The sequence below is a fragment of the Malania oleifera genome, chromosome 3 (assembly GCF_029873635.1).
Source record: "Malania oleifera isolate guangnan ecotype guangnan chromosome 3, ASM2987363v1, whole genome shotgun sequence".
Classification (NCBI taxonomy): Eukaryota; Viridiplantae; Streptophyta; class Magnoliopsida; order Santalales; family Ximeniaceae; genus Malania; species Malania oleifera.
In genome coordinates, this window is record NC_080419.1 from 59,094,828 (window position 1) to 59,112,699 (window position 17,872).

The 17,872-nt window shown below is 34.1% G+C and overlaps 1 protein-coding gene across 4 annotated transcripts in view; it reads left to right on the forward strand.

Annotated features, from left to right (window-relative positions):
- LOC131152416 (ATP-dependent DNA helicase 2 subunit KU70) overlaps nucleotides 1-17,872 on the forward strand; it is a 167,780-nt gene that overhangs the window by 80,156 nt on the left and 69,752 nt on the right. For 3 of the 4 annotated variants that reach the window (XM_058104283.1, XM_058104282.1, XM_058104284.1), the window contains one exon: nucleotides 13,029-13,189. In XM_058104283.1, coding sequence (XP_057960266.1) covers nucleotides 13,029-13,189 — 161 coding nt within the window. The remainder of the gene's footprint in view (nucleotides 1-13,028; nucleotides 13,190-17,872) is intronic. The other variant, XM_058104285.1, reaches the window with a different exon arrangement.

Here is a 17,872-nt window from a genome sequence, read left to right on the forward strand (position 1 = left end):
AGGATATTCATATTTTCTTGTCCATTTGTAAACTTTTTAAGAATCTTTTTCAAATCATTTACTTGATTTTTCAAAAAAATGTCTTCAATTTCAAAGTTTCCAGTTCTCTTTTGAAAAATTTTTCTCTTTTTCAAAATCATTTCTTTGGAAATTCAACTCTTCTACCTTATCTTGATTTATATTTTTTAGCTCATAATTCTCATTTTCTAAAGCAATCATCTTTTTATTGTTTTTTGAACATGCAGAATATGATTTCTCAAATGTAACTTGAATTTCATCCATAGAAAATGTAGGTGTAGAAGAACTTCAGATTCTTTCTTTTGATCTGCCATCAGACACATACTGTCTGTTTGTTTTTCATCAGACTCACTGTTAAAATCTGTTGCATTGTCTGTTCTAGAGTCTGTTGCTACCACCACCTTCTTATGGCATTTAGCTTTCCTTTTCTTAATGAGAGGACAGTTAGTTCTGTAATGCCCTTTTGAAGGCCATATATATATATATATATATATATATGTATGTATGTATATATATATATATGTATGTATGTATATATTTTTATTGTACCAGGCTGTTCATTTGTCTTTATTGTCATCTCATGCATAATGAGAAACCTAATCAGCTCATCCACAGACAGAGAATTGAGGTCCTTTGTTTCTATCACCACAATCTTAGCTTCCCATCTTTTTGGCCAAAACCTAAGAACTTTCTTAGCAAGATCATGATCTGCAAAAATCTTACCTCAAGCTTTCAAAGGATTTGTGATATTAGTTGATCTTGTTTACGTTTTTGTTATAGTTTCAAACTCTTGCATATGAAACATTTCAAATTCCATAATTAACAGATTTATTTTAGACTGTTTCACTTGTTCACTTGATTTGCGCCTTCATGAATTACTTCCAGTCAATCCCAAATTTCTTTTGTAGACTCCGGACCAGCAAATTTATTGAATTCATTAGGATTTAATGCTCAATAAACAACTTTCATAGCCTTAGCATTAAGCTGAATTTTCTTATCATTTCTATTCCATTCATGCTTAGATTTGACTAATGTTTTAAAAGTGAAGGCGTAAGGCGAGGCGTTTTACCCTCTGCAAGGCGAGGCGTAAGCCTTAAGGCGTTGATGTGTAAGCATTTTGGGACTGTTTTTTTTTAAAATAATTAATACATAAAATCAATTATATATAGTAAAAAAAATGAGAAAAATTTAGAATAATGGAGAAAAAAATAAAAACATAATTTTTAAATATCATTTAGGCCAATTTTAGCTTACAAACACAAACAATACATGTTCAAAAATAAGCATGAGCCATAACATTACCAAAAGAAAAGAAAAAGCCAAATTAAAGCAGCACAATGTCTCATCATCCAAGATTCTAATTTCTAAGAATCTAAATCTAAATGAACAAAGTTTAAAGGCAGATCAAAGCTTGGAAGGGATCCACGACTCATTGGAGAGAGACAAGAAGCTTGGAGGAATCGTTAGAGAGGCAGAAGGAGCTGCAGGAAAGCTATGGAAGCTTCGTCGATTCGTCGGAGAGGGAGAAGGAGCTGGAGGAATCATGGGAGAGCTACGGAAACTTCGTTGAGAAAGGGAGGAAAGAAGCTTCGTCAAGGGGTTTTGACACTCTAGGCTGCGATTGTTCTTTTTTTCTTTTTTATTTATATTTCAAATCAGGTCCTCCAAAAATGTGTATGCCTTCCCAACTGAGGCGTGAAATGCAAGTTTTTCTTTCTGAGGCATATGCATTTTAGGCTTTATGCCTTAGGGCGTTCTATGCTCAAAATGCCTCAAGTGGAGCGCCTTAAGAACGCCTTTTAAAACATTGGATTTGACAATAGAAACACCATCAACCAATTTAGATGGTATGTGATCATTCATAATTATCTTCCACAAATTAACATCAATGAATTGAATATATATTGTTATTCTAGCCTTCCAATATGTGTAGTTAGATTCATCAAACAAACAAGGCCCAAAAGTTGATAGTCCTTTGACAAAACCATTTCTTGCCATAGATTCCCCATGGATTATAACTCTAGTGTACAAAATGAAGTACAAGAGCACCTCCTCTAGTACCAATTGTTAGTCCAATAAAAATTGATCTCTTTAAGTATTGTTTGACTCAATTCAAAACTTTAAAACAATGATAAATTTATGCAAGCATTTAAATCAATCACAAGAGACAAGATATTTAAACAATCAAACCACAAGACAGAGAGGAACATATAGATTTATAGTGATTCGGTCTACTATGACCTACTTCCATTCCTCAAGTAAACATGCTTGATATTTTTCACTAAGTTTCAAATATTTCAAAAATTCAGTGAGACTCTCAATCTGTCCTTTATAGAATCCTCTCACTCTCTCTTGGCTACTTTCCAAACTAAGTGCAACCTGCACTCTGAGCAACTTGCCCTTTACTTCCTCGGGTAACCTACCCTTTTACAAATGAAAAGAAATGTTTGATCATCAATTTTTCTAGCTCTCTGATATACATTCTTGATTAGAATTTGTGAAGTTAGGGAGACTTAGAATAGTCTCAACTTGTTAGGATATATGACAATAAGCACAAAATAGTCAGAAATACCATAGGAGATGAAGCTTTTACAGTACGGGAAAATATCATAGTATGATTCACTCACAATATGTATTCTAATAATCTTTGCGTGCTAGTACGTCTTTGAATATATAGACAATACGTGATCTTGTTTGGATACCAGCTATGCTGAGTTAATGCTCAACAAACAGAAAATTTTGAAAGTGAACCATTACCTGACCTTGTCTTTAGGAAAATTGAATTTCTAGGAGTAAGTTTAATTTCAAGAATAATTTAGTAGTTAACATTTCGTTTGAGCTATGTTCATTACTAATTTAAAATTTCAAATAAAGCAAACAGATAAATAATGCTTACACCATAAAATATTCAATCCATGAGATAACCTTGAGTAAGTATGATTGTTAGTCCAATAATCTCTTAAATCAATGTAGATAATTAGAACTAAAAATATTCAATCAGATCACATATTCATTTAGTTCATCATTCACAAGACTTCTTATAAGTCTTCTTATAATGCTTCTTATTAAGCTTCTTTTAATGCTTCTCATATTGCTTCTCATGAGGCTTCTCATACGGATTTTTATAAATCTTATTATTCTGCTTCTTATGCATCTTCTTTTAGATACTTCTTATGGAGCTTCTCATACATGCAAATTTAATTCATAAGATAAATCAAACTCACAAGATATTTCAACATTAAAACTAGTGTTTTTGAAATCATAAAAAAAAAACACATATGCACATATTCTATTTCAATAGGAGAGGAATTGTGCAAGTGGGTGCTCTTTGCTGTCATGTGGGAGATCTGGTTGGAGTGGAAGTCACAAATTTTAATGGGAAGAAATTTTCTTCAAATTTGTATTGGGATAGGATTTGTTATTTATGGTCGCTTTGGGCATTTGGTACAGGATGTTTTAGGGGTACATCTTGAGGATGTTAGTAGGACTTAAAGGCTTTGATGTTTTGATTGTATTCTTTCTCATTTTTTTGTTTTCTTATCGTTATCATTGTATATTCTTTTTTTTTTTCTTTTTTCTTTTTTATGATTTATGGAGTTCTTTTTCTATTTAAAAAAAATTCAATGGGGAGCTGAAAGCTTGGTTTAGGTCCTGGGGGGATACACAAGGGGATAAGTTATCACCTTTCTTTTTTGTTCTTGTTGTGGATGGTGTTGAGTGGACTGATTGATAGGGCAGTGGATAGTGGCTTAGTGAGAGGTATTGAGGTTTGGAGGAGGGGGTGGTTGTTTCCCATATGAAGTTGGCTAACAGAAATATTATTTTATTAGATGATGATATTGAGTTTTTTGAAGTACTCTTTACCATATTACAGATTTTTGAGCGTATTTCTGGTCTTAGAATTAACCTGGGGAAGAATGGAGTTAGGGCTGTTAATCTTAGTTTTGATAGGGTTTTAAGTTCTCTTCCTTAGCTAGGTGTGGTGCTTTAGAATATCTTTCAACTTAGAAACCCCATTGAGAGGGAAGGGCAGCCTCCTTCTCTAGCCTTCTGTCTGGGTTCCTGCGATTACTAAGACGGAAATGGAGTAAATTCTCGTTCTTTTTGGGATCCTGTGGTTACAAGATGGAAATGGAGACAAGTCTTGTTCTTTAGCCTTTTGGGATCTGTGGTTAGTAAGATGGCTTAGTGTTTGGACGGGTGGAGAGGCGCTTCATTTTATTTAGGTGGTTGCAAGGCCTTAAACTTTGATTTCAGTAAAATTTTTTGAGGCTGCAAAATTATGGAAATTTTAACAGTGATATTGATGTCGATTTTGATTTTGATTTTAAAAACGATGGAAACTAGTAGTAAAGCATAGGATTCTGTTATGAAACTTTAGAAACTGTTAAATGAATATAATAATGCAAGATTCAGGATGAAACTATTATTAATAAAATGCGTCATTGACATGTATATGGTGTATATGAGGTGCAATATTGTAATGAAATAATCATATTAAACATATTCAATTAATAAAAAGCTAAATTTATAGATTAGTTTAATATTGTTTATTTTACAAATACAAATAACTTGGTCATATGTAGTCAAATAAAATGTTGTATCTAATTATCTAAATTTATTTTTTATACAATTTTAATAGTTTGAATGCTATAATTCATATACTTGTTGTAATTATCTCTAGTTTCCAAAAAAAAAAAAAAAATATTAATTAAGAGAGAAGTTTCAATTTTGGGTTTTGATTCTCATATTTTAAATTAAAGGAAATTTTACATAGAATTTCGGTAAGTTTTGCTAAAGTTTTGAGATTTTGAGTGATTTGTGAAAATTTTGATTGAAATTTTGCAATATGGAATCAACTTCCATTTTTGATTTTCGGTGTGGTGAACTCAGTAATTTTGATGGAAAATTTGACAATTTTGTGGAAATTTAATGCAATGGTTAGTTGTGTCGCTCTCATTCAAGCTAGTCTTTCTTCCATTTCTTTATTTCATTTGTCTTTGTTCATGATCACTGGTACGGTAGTTAAAAAATTGGAAGGATTATAAGGGATTTTTTGTCGCTGGGGGTAACTATGGTCTTAAATTCCATGAAATTGTTGAAAATTCCGTCGAAATTTCCAGTTTCCGTCACCCTCGAAATCAAAATGGCCGTCGATTTTTGTTTTACATAATTCTCATTGAATTTTCAATGAATCATCCGCAATTTATTGAAATCCTGAAATTTTAGCGAACTTGTCAAAAGTTTTATGATAGAATAAAATTTTTTCAAAATTCAAATGAGAGATTTGGGAACAAAGGGAATTTGATCTCTTAATTAATTTTATTTTATTTTTGTTTGAAACAAAAAGATTATTACTAGGGCTTTTGAAATTATATGAAAAAATAAACTTACAAAAACATTTTATCTAACCATTCATGTCCAAATTATCATTATTTGTATAATAAATAGTATTTAAATGATTTATGAATTTCATTTGTTTTAACTGAATATGTTTAATGCACATTATCTTACAAGTATGTTTGATACATATATTATATTGCAACTTTTCCACCTCATGCATAACATAGATGTATTTTACTTGTAATATATTAGTCATAAGACTTATATTTTTATGTATATTAACCATTTCTAAAGTTTCATAAAAGAATTCGATGCTTTACTACTGATTTTCATTATTTTTTCAAATCGAAATTGAAATTGAAATCGACATTGAAATTGAAATTTCTATTGAAAGTTATGTACTTCTGGAGCTTCGAAATTTGAAACCTTGTGGGTAAGTGAGAGGAATGGTTGAGAATTTAGGTATACTCCCAAGAGGGGGGGTGGGGTGAATTGGGTTTTCAAAATTTCTTTGTATCTTAGGTTTGTAAATACCTTAGTTAAGTATTACCCTTTTAAATTTAATGTCTAACAATCACACAATCAGCAATAATCTTGAAGTCAACAATCCTTTGTTCAATCCAAAATCAATCGTTTATAAATGAATGATGTTAAAGACCAGCTTGATTAAAATCTCAGAACTTCAATATTTGGAATCAGAATTTTCTTCAACAACGAATAGTGACAATGTTAAAATGATTTCAGAAGATTAATTTTATAGAGCCTGAAACTTTTCTTTAATTAATTAAGGAAGATTAACTTTGGCTGTGATATAAAAATCAGTATTCAACTTTGAACTTGTTAAACCACTCAATGATAACCAATATGTTCTTTGACTCCAAGTATGAAACAAAATCTGTATTTCAGCAACTTCCAATATACAGCAAGTTCTCAATAAACATACACGCAAATTATAAACTTGCAATAAAGTAAAGAGATTAGGGAAGAAGAGTTGAAGACCATATTTTTTACAAGGTTCGGCCAGAAGCCTACGTCCTTGCCCCAAGCGACACGCTGTGAGGGTTTTCCTTTCCAACTTCGTTATCAGGTGAAGTTACAACTTCTCTCCCTCAAAGGTGGAGTTCACCTCTCTAACGAGAATCCCCTCTCGCTAGGCAACGATCCAACAATCCTGAATCGTCAAGAAAACAAGAAACAAGAACAAACTTTGTTCGTACAATTGAAACTCTCAGTTAGAGCATATTTGTACAATTGAAAAACAATATACTTCAACAATAATCAATATAGAAGAGTGAAGCTCAGTAGAATATCACTAGGGTTCTTATTTGAATTGAAATTCTCAGTAGAAAATATCAGAAAACCATGGGTTTTTTCAGCAAAAACACAGCAATACTTCAGAAAATATTTCAGTAGGAGAACTTTGAATTTGTATGTGCTTGATTGGTTGTGTGTAATTTGTGAAAATAACAAGTATTTATAGAGTAGTAAAGTTACTTTACGTTTTCCCCAAGTTACTTGCAGTATTTCCCTAGTAATCTCTAAGTTTGGAGCCCAATAAATCAAATTTGGAAACTTTTCAAACGCTGTTTAAAAGTTAAAACACGAACTTCAGTTGACTATGCCCGAGGTCAGTCGCCTGAGCCTTTTAAGTTCAGCATATTTTGAAAACATAGTGTTGGGTCAGTCGACTGAGCTTTAAGGGTCAGTTGCCTATCTCAGTTCTGTTTGCTTTCTTAAAAAGCACATAAAAATGTTTGTCGCCTGATGATGATTCATCAGTCGCTTGTCCTGCTTTCATCTTAAGTGATTTTTCAAATTTTAATTTCAAAACTTTACTTGGATCTTGGAAAAACATACGCAAGACTTTAAAACATTTTCCATGATTTTGAAATAAGGTCTCTAAGTCACTTAAATTTTCCTAAGAGCTTCATGCATCAATATTGAATTTGCGAAGTACTTACATGAGACATATATATAATAACTCTATCTTAAGAACAAAGTCTTCATGCTTTGGCTTGCTTTCTATATCCAACTTGAAGCTTTCTAACTTCAATATACTTTGACATCTAGCTCATTTCCTTGAGCAAAACTTCATCCATTTTCTTCTAACACATGAACTCAATCTCATAAGTTCTTTTTGAAGACCTGATAGATACTTAAACAAACATGTTAAGTACACCCTTGATTTGTTATCATCAAAACAAGATTCTAAACCTTGTTAGGCCAACAATGGTCATTTGGTTATGTGGGGGTTGGGTCTTTGCAAGTTGGTGTCTAAACACTCTGCTCTTTTTGGGGAATATGGTTGTGGCAGTTCCCCTTAGGGGTGAACTTGTGATGGAGGATCATTTGTGGATTATTTTAGGGGCAATCATGTTTCAATTGAAGATGTAAAAGCCACCAATTTTGTTTAAAGAAGTAAATTTTGATATTTAGAAGCTTAGTTAATTTAGTGCTTTTTCTTTGTTTTTTCCCCCTGTATTTTAAGTACTTTGGGGTTATTTTGTAATAATTTGTTTTAGTTATAATGTTGGGTGAATAAGTATTTCTTTTGTGTAGTATTAGACTGTTATCTCATTATGATTCAGGATTAACTTCCTGTTTCCCTCGCCCTCTATCCTCTTCCTCTTCCTCTTCCTCTTCCTCTTCCTCTTCCTCTTCCTCTTCCTCTTCCTCTCTCTCTCTGGTCTGTTTCTGGTTTTCTGTCCTGTCCTGTCCTGTCCTGTCCTGCTACAGTGTTTCCTTCTTCTCATCTTCTCTTTTCTCTATGTTTCTCTCATTCAATTCCCTTTGTTTCATCTTTGTTTCTGGTCCTTACTGGCCTACATCAGCTTCCTTTGGCACTGAGTTATAGGAAGTGAACTTGGCTTGCATGAAAATGTTTCGGATGCTAATATGGGTCTTAGATGTTCTTCACTGAGCCCTTCGAGTTTCAGTGCAAGTTTACCTGTTTATTCCTTGACAAAGCTTAAATTGGGGAACCGTAATCGTATTCGTTTTTGGAAACCTGTTTGGGTGGGGGAATCAACATTGGTGATTACCTTTGATCGTCTTTCTTTCGTTCATAATGCTGTTATTTCTTCCTTTCTTATTATGGAGATGATTCTTTTTCTTTGAATTTTCATTTTAGAAGAGATATGAATGATATGGACTCGGAGGAGCTCTCTTTTTTGCTTGTTGTGTTGCAGAGTTTCCATATCTCTATCAGGTGGTATCTCAGGGTTTAGGTTTTGGATTCTCTGAGTGCATATTGTTGTGAGTCCTTCTTATCTCATCTCATCAGGTCTAATGTGCCCTTTCCCCCTCATTGTTGCATATGGGAGGCTAAAGTCCTTTCTAAGATTAAGTGGTAGGTGGCTCTAAATCTGCTGCATCATAGGAGGCCTCGAAGGTTTTGCCCCCTAATCTGTGCTTTATGTGTCGTAGCAGTTTGGAGACTGTTTCCCTCTTGTTTTTCCACTGTCAGTTTTTTTGGATCATGTGGAATAGGGTATTTTGATTATTTCGAGAGGTTTGGGTTTATCTGAACTTGATGGAGGAGTTTTTGAGTATTTCTTTGATAGGGTTTGAGAAGTGTGAGTATGCCGGAATGTTGTGGAGGTATGTTTTTCTGTGTTCTGCGGGATTTGGTTGGTATGGAACAGTCTTATCTTTTCTGGCAGGGTCCTTACTTTTCTTTGGGACAGGCTTTGGCATTCGGCATCTCTTTGGGCTTTTAGTGCATGCTGTTTCGAGGCCTTTTCATTTTAAAGATGTTAAGTGCGACACTGTGGCTAGAAGGCTTTATTAAGCTGATTGTATTTTGTCTTTTCGTTTTCCTTTTGTGTTTGAGATTCTTTTTTTTTTGTTGTACATGCTCCTTTTCTATTCTTAAAAATTTTCCTTTGCTATGGAGATAAGAAGAAGAATTTTCTAATTATTACTACTTTTCTGAATTTTGTGCAGAATTTCTCTCCCTTTCAACTTGTTTTCTTTTTCTTCTACTTTATTGATAAACAAAGAATTTTATCAAGAGAGAAGAGGACTATACAATGTGGAGAAAGATTAAGAACAATGATCCACAAAACAAAACTAATGGAGCAAAGCATTCTTGTGCTGCTGTATATCTGTTAAAGGGACACCTCTAGAAAGGCCATTAGCAGCACCTCAAAGCAATGCTAGATAAAGCACTCTACTCCAAACCCAGTGCTATAGAAGAGGTGAAAAATACCCTTGATAATCATGGCATTCCTCTCCCAGTGCATCTTTTTTCTTTGAGCCCAAGATCCTGAAAATTACTCTTCTTCTGACCTCCTTCATACTTGAATTTCATCCAAGCCCCACTTAAAACATTTTTAATTTGAAATATATTTATTAATTTGAAGCGTATGTATTAATGCCCCCATAAATCAAGCATGTACTTACACTAATTATACTATAATCAAAAGATTGAAAGGGGAGCTGCCATCTATCTTGCAAATTGTGCTTTTTAATTATGTTTACTGTTAATGTAGTACTTGGGTACATTTTGACTCCTTGAGCTTTTCTTGGATCTTTATATGATTTGAGTTAATCATTCATTGGCTTTTCCTCTGCTACCCTGATTCTTCCTGGAGTGAAGCTACTGCCTTATGATGTAGCGAGGGCAATGCTTAATGCAGCTCTGTACCCTAGGATAGTGAGGCAGATGCTTAGGTGTTAAGGCTTGATAGCCACTGATACACGTTGTTGGCCCACTAACAGCTTAATCTTTTAGGCAAAGTGGGAATCTAACATGGTTTCAGAGTCTTGGTTACTACTCGTTGCCTGTATTTAATTGTATGGTTGTTAAAAATTATTTTATTAGTTGTTGCCTACTTTATTGTATAGTTTATTTATTTGTTCACATGCGATCAGACTGCATGTTTGGGGCTGTGTGAAGGCTTGATACTTGTTGACCCAAAATCTAGCATCCTATGCTTTTTGTTAACGTGGTGACCTAACAATCAGGATTTATAGATTCTGTGGCTTTTGGCTTCAACAATTGTTGTATTAAATAAATAAGCTATTACTTTTGTTAGTTATTTTCTAGATTGTGGCTTTGAGTTATTTATTGTTAGTATTCTTTCCCTGAGGTTGAATAAGTAACTCAATAAATGGATTAATTTATATGGAGTGCTAAGTCAGGGATTAGTTAAACAAATTACAAATGTGGTTCAATGGGTTGGAAGGAGTGACCGTGCTGATGATATAAATGGTTATAAACTTATGCTATGATTTCTTTGTGTAAGTGAATGGTAGAAGAAAAGCCCTTGTAAGTTTTTCATAACAATGAGCCATTTTAAGAATTAATTTGCACCGTGATTTTTTTTAGTGTGTGCGTGTGGCATTGTAGTACACTAATATCCCTTTTCAGTTTTTTGTGGGTGAAGACTGACATCTTTGCTATACTTGTGAAAGAGGAGTGTATTTTTCTCTTCTAGTTGGATCTGCCAATTACTTTTGTTTTTGGACACAATATATTGTACTCATCTCCCACATTTTTGTCTTGTGTTGACATTGCTAGCTAACAAATTTGTAGTCTGCATGTGATGCTCAGCAAGGTTTAGTTTCAGTAATTTGTATCCATTCTGCTAACCAATTTTCTGGTCAAAGATATAGTTGTCAGTGGCGTGAGATGCAGTGAGGTGACAGGCTTTCCACCTTGACCAGGTTGTGACAAGGTGACCTGCACCTGGTAAAGGCTCAGTGAGTGCATGCCATGACCACCAGATGAGAGCTTGTGTGAGGCGTGCCTCTTCCATTTTTAACTCATTCCGAGTCTTGTAACTTTTTATTCCTCTTCTCTAATTTAAGCCTTCTCATGCATATGATAAAAGAGGGGAACAATACTGGATCAGAATGTATATTATTGTTTGTGTGCAAGATACTAATTCTCTCAAGCTCATCTCTCTATTTTGATAGAAGCAGCAACTAGAATCCTAGATTCTTGCAACTGGGATGATTAACCAGCTCTTCCGATGACAGGGATGATCAGGTCTTCGTCGCCTTCTTCATCTTCTTGTTCTTGTTCTTCTTCTTGGCCTTTTCTCATTAGAGAGCTGCTGTATTCCCTTTTCTTTTTTCTTCTCGTGGCCAGCTCTTGGTTTATCTTCCTCTTCTTTTTATTTTCCTGCTGTATTCCTCTTCTTATTTCTTCTCATAGCTGGCTGTATTTCTCCTACGTTTCTGCTGCTTTTCCCCTTTCTGGCATTTCTGCTGCCTTTTCTTTTTCCTGGAATTTCCATTGCTTTTTCTCTAGCAGGAACACTGTCCGCTTCCCCCTCCCCCCCCCCCCCCCCCCCCCCCCCCAAACAAAAAAAAAAACTAATCCTCCCTTTTGACTTTTGATCACAGCAAGCATCTGGATTCTTCCTTTTTTAAAAAAAAAAATATTTATCTAAATTTTTTCTTCCTGCAGGTGCTGGACTGTTGTATTCTCTGTGTGCTACTTAAGTGTCGATGATATGTCAAAACTATTGAAATTTTTTGTATTTTTTGAATTCATATGTGCACTAATGTATTTAGAAATTAAGAATCCATTATATTGGTCACTTCCATGCAATCTTAACAAATGTGTGCATTGCCTTTGTGATGTGTGCACCTACACCTTGCACCTCAATGTATCCTTTGCCCTTCCATGGGCCTTGTGTCTTTAACAAGCATGGTCAAATAGAATTTGCATCTACAATGCCCTGAAATAAATCAGGCTTTACCTTATGGGTAAATTTCATAATGATGATGTTTTTCATTACTGCTGATTATTGTACTGAGTGCATAGCTTCATGGATACTGATGGCTTGTGTACCAAGGCTTTTGGCCCTAAGGGAATTATGCTGTAAAAGGTTTTTTTTTCCACTTGTTCTTGTGCTCTCTCTCTCTTGCCTTCTTTTTCTATATTGTGTTCGTGAAGGAAAAAGAAAAGCAAAAACTTTAGATGGCATAGTTTGGAATCACAGAAGGTGGATGATATCATCCCATTTCTCTTCCTTGTGTTGGTTTCCTACACTCAATTCAGGGGGAGACACCTTTCTATTGCTAGCTTATTTTTGACACCTTTGGCTTCGGGTCTTAGTGGCCATATTTTGGCAGTTACTTCAGTTGTTTGTAACAGTAACTTCCTCATTTCTCTGTTTATATTATTTAGTAAAATTCATATCTAACCTGAAAATATGAAGCTTTAAAATGTCATGCATCTCATGCTCTTGTTGTACATTTGGAGAAGGATAGAAGTTTATCTCATCTAGCATACCAGCTATTGGAGAATTGTATTTAGATACTTACATTCTTTCTATTGCTAGCTTATTTTTGACACCTTTGGCTTCGGGTCTTAGTGGCCATATTTTGGCAGTTACTTCAGTTGTTTGTAACAGTAACTTCCTCATTTCTCTGTTTATATTATTTAGTAAAATTCATATCTAACCTGAAAATATAAAGCTTTAAAATGTCATGCATCTCATGCTCTTATTTTTAAGATTTAATATATTTTGTTGTACATTTGGAGAAGGATACAAGTTTATCTCATCTAGCATACCAGCTATTGGAGAATTGTATTTAGATACTTACATTCTTTATCCTTGAATACTCTGGTTCTCATCATCTAGCAATTTATTTTGTTTCTTTTTTGGCTGTACTTCAAAATTTGTTTGATGATTTCTTTTACTTTACAGTGAGAATATTAAGTTTACAACGGAGGAGCTATTGGAAACAAAGAGAGTTTCAACTGGACATCTTCGTCTTCTAGGTTTCAAGCCACTCAGTTGCTTAAGAGATTATCACAATTTGAGGCCTTCAACTTTCCTTTTTCCTAGTGATGAGGTTGCTTTATCACGTATGCTTCAGCAATTTGAATATTCACTTACTACGGTTTTCACTGCATCGTCTTGCCGAGTTGCCCTATTTGATCCCTGTTGTGTCATAAGCTTTGCTCACACATCATCTAATATATAGTTTGTGCTTCCTACTTCTTATCTGTCTTGTTTAATATTTCTAATATGGTGTATATTCATACATTTTGTCAGATAAAAAATTAAATTTAGGAAACCTTTTGATGTGGAATGCACACAGATCATGAACCAGAAGAGAAGAAACTGAAGGGAGGACAAAGGAATATTGTACAAGGGAGACAAAGAAATACATGTTAACTCCAAGTCAATTCAAAATAACCAACCTCCCCTTACACTACTACATGCTAATTTATGTGAAAGACTAAAATAAGAATATTACAAAGACACTCCATGCTAATTAAATAAACAACCAGAAGACACACTAGTTAACAATAAACCAGCATAAACATAAATTAACTAATTAAATTAAACCTAATGCATTTGGGTTGGGGACCCAAAGAGTCTTTTGCTGATATGTAAAGATTGGAAAATGAAGCAGAAAATAGGAAAAGCCTAAGCAAGTGTCGTTGCCATGCCCCAACTCCGCCACCACTTCCTAGCTAATGTAATACCTTGGAGTCATCCTTGTTTAAGAGGAAAAAAAGTGGCTGGAAATTCTCCATTTGGGAGGGCATTTCAAGTAGAGCGAGGCTTGATTGCAAGAATGTTCTATTCAGGTGGTCTACCCTTCCACTTCACTAGAAATCCATATTATTTGGGAGCATTTATTGTGCTGCCAGAAATCCTATTGTTCATTTTGTTCCTCTAGGACAATATGCTTTAAGTTGTTTTACAAAAAACAGTTAGGGAGACTTGGAAAGAAAAAGGGGTGGGCATTGTTTTGCAATCAGTTAGGGAGACTTGGAAAGAAAACGGGGTGGGCATTGTGTTTGATGGGTGGATTGAACCACAAAAAGGCCATGGACTAATTTTTTGGCTATACCGGGAGGGGATCCAATTTTCTTGAAGGTTGTTGATGGGACAAAAGAATAGAAGGATGGACATTTCATTACCTAGTTGATGTTGGATGTTGTTAGGGATGTTGGTTCAGAAAATGTGGTCCAAATTATTACTGATAATGTACCTGTAATGAAGGCTGTGGGATCAATTTTGGAGTCTAAATATCCTTATATTTTTTTGGACTCCATGCACACACTTATTCTTGCTCTGAAGAAGATATGCACAGAAAATAATACTGAGCAAAATGAAATTGCTTATCAGGAGGGTAGTTGGTTCTGTGGTGGAGGATGCTTCATTCATTTGCATTTTCATCACAAATCACTTGACGGGATTAGCAATTTTTAATTAGTATTTTCAACCTAAATTGCTTGCTATAGCTCAGACTAGATTTGCTTTGGTGGTAGTTTTTATTAAATGGATGAAACTAATAAAGACATGCCTCTAAAAAACCATGGTCATTAGGGATATGTGGGCTTCTTATAAAGAACACGATATTTGGGAAGCTATGCGTGTGTTGGAAATCATTTTTAATGATGTTTGGTGGAAAAAAAAAACTTGATTACATTTCATCTTTCACCTAGCCTATCTATGATATACTTAGAGCAACTGAAATTGATAAACCTTTTATGTACTTGGTATATGAAATGTTGGAAACCATGATAGAGGAAGTGAGGAAGGCAATATATTAGCGTGTAGGCTTGGTAGCAGGGGATTCATGATCCTTTTGTAAGGTAGTGTATAACATATTAGTTTCTCGATAGACAAAAACTTCTACGTCACTTGGTTGCTTAGTTCACTGTTTGAATCCGAGGTACTCTTTTTGATAATCTTTAGAGTTTCAAGTTCCATAAATTATATGCTTATTACTCCCTTTTCTAACAAACCTATGTAAATTTTTATATTTTTTTTAGCCATCAATGTCTTGTAAGGGCTACAAATCAAGTTCCTTCATATGTGGGTATGAAATTTATGAGGGAAGGAACAATGCATTGAATTTTTTTTCTTGACCCCAAGGATAAGAATAAAGAAAATGTTGGTGCCGTTTGGTATCACTGTCAAAAATAGAGAAACAAAAATCAGAAACGAAAACCAAAAATCAGAAACAGAAACTAAAAACTAGAAACCAACAACCTGTTTGGTTAACATTTACAAGACTAATACAAATTAAAAACCTAATTAAAAAATGCTCATTTTCATCTTTAAATCAAAATATTATAAAAATATGATTAAAATAATAAAATTACAAATAATATACATTAAAAAAATGGCTGCAATAAAAAAATGATTATAATTATTTTACTTAATTGTTCTACTTTCAAAATTTACTTTATAATAAAAATTTGATTGGGCATGAAAATTGTAAAATAGTAAAAGTATTCTGTAATTGGCTTCATTATTATTTTTTGAAATTTACATATAAATTTTTTAATTATATTTTAATTCATATGATCATTTAATTTTGATTTTAATTTAAAAGTGTATAAAATGAATAATTTAATCCAGAAAAACTATTTCTGGATATTAAAATTTCTTGCAACAAGTTGTCAAAGCAACTAAAAAATCATAAAATCTGGTTTTCAGTTTTTTGGCAAACAACTGAAAGCCGGAAAAAGAAACAGATGACAACAGAAACAAACACGTTTTATAATATGTTTTTCCACAGTGGAGAAACAGAAACAGAAAATAGAAAACAACAACGTTGCCAAACATGCGCGTAGAAATTGCCAGACTTTCTAGTTTGATGGATATGTTTGGTAGCCCTAAATTTGTGCAAGATAGAGCCAAACTATTGGTGGTATGTCCATGGTGCATTAGCACACATGCTTCAATCATTTTCCTTGGAGTTTATAGGACAATCTATTCATTCATGCATTCATTAAAAGGAAGAAGATGGCAGCAAAACGTGCTGAAGATTTGGTAAATGTGCAAAATAAGCTTTTATTAATAAATATTGAAGCATACAATAAAGGACCAAACAAGTTGTGGGATGTTGGAGGAAAAACTTAGGATGAACCATTTGGAGGTGTTGAGGTGCTTGTGGTTGCAAATCTTTCCCTTGATGAAACAGATATGGAGCCTGTATTTTTAATAGATGGTGATGGTGGAAATCATAATGCAATGTTGATGGATGTCTCATGACTTGTATTTTGTAAATTAGGTTTATAGTTGGACAGATATTTTTGTATTTTTCTTGGAAGCCTTGGACCATTTTTTTTTTTATTGTGATGAATAATGAATGTTTCTTGAGTTTTCTAATGTGAGTGTTGTTAATGATTATGCAATTCATAATTGAGCATGAATAATGCCTATTATGGTATTACCTTAATATCATTTAGAAGGAAAAACATGCCTAAATATGTATTTTTTATATTAATTAACTAGTGTATCTTGGCTGTCCTATCATTGTTTTTCAAAATGCCAAATTAGTATTTTGTCATATCTGTATCCCATATCTGTCAACGGAACAGCTAACAGCAAAAGATTTCTTTCCTTACTTCAGCCCACAATTATTTCCTTATTTTCAGTTCATTATTTTGTACAGTTAACATATATTTAGTTTACATGTATAGGGCTTGACAGATTATAGTTTACATGTATAGGGATAGAATCATGCTAGAACTTATTTACTTTCCATGTATAGCATTCGGCCATTCACAATATTTTGACATGCTACCAGGGCCAGGCAGCCAGCCGACTGCTAGGTTTTTTTTTTCCCCTTCGAATTTTTTTCTCTGTTCTTTCAATATTTCTGTGGTGGTTGTGGTTGTTTCTTTTTTTTTTTGTTGTTTTTTTTTTTTCTCTTCTGGAATTTTTCTTGTTCTCTGTTCTTTTGGTATTTCTGTGGCTGAGTGGCTGTCAGCACAGCAGGTTTTTCTGGTTTGCCATTTATTTTAGTGCAGAAAAAAGCTTTCTGTTGCTGTTTCTGGTGCTTCTTTATCTCGATACAGCACGTTTCTGTCCTTGTGATTCTCGGCACAGCAGGTTTCCCCGTCGAATTTTTTTGTCTTCTCGGTTTCGGAGGTTTTCTGGTTTGCAATTTATTTTAGTGCAGGCAACAGCTTTTTGTTGCTGTTTCTGGTTCTTCTCTCTCTCGGCACAGCAGGTTTCTCTCCTTGTGATTCTCAGCACAACAGGTCTCTTGGTTCAAGATTTATTTTTTAGTGTAGGAAGGTTGGTCTTGGTTCTCTCTATTGCTGTTTCTGGTGCTTCTCTGTCCTCGTGATTCTCGGCACAACAGGTTTTTTTGGTTCAAGATTTATTTTTTAGTGCAGGCAGGTTGTTCGTGGTTTTCTTTGTACCTGTTTTGACATATTTTTTGGGCTTCTAGAACATGATAATACTGCTTTTTGGGCTTGTATTACTGTGGAATGACGGCCAGCAGTGTGAACGACGGCCACAGTTGTTGAATGACGGCCAGCAATGTGAATGATAGCCACGGTTGGTGAATGACGGCCACCTACCATGGTGGGTGAGCCACCACCACCTACCATAAGATCTTGCCACAAGCCAGAGGCTATAAATTGAGACCCCCCACCGAAGCTAAACTACACGCATCTCAACTGCAAGTTGTCTCCTCTTCTGTTTTTCCATATTTTATTCTCTGTGTACATGTTAAATAGGGACCCGAGTATGTAAAGGATACACAATTTAATATACAATTGATTCAT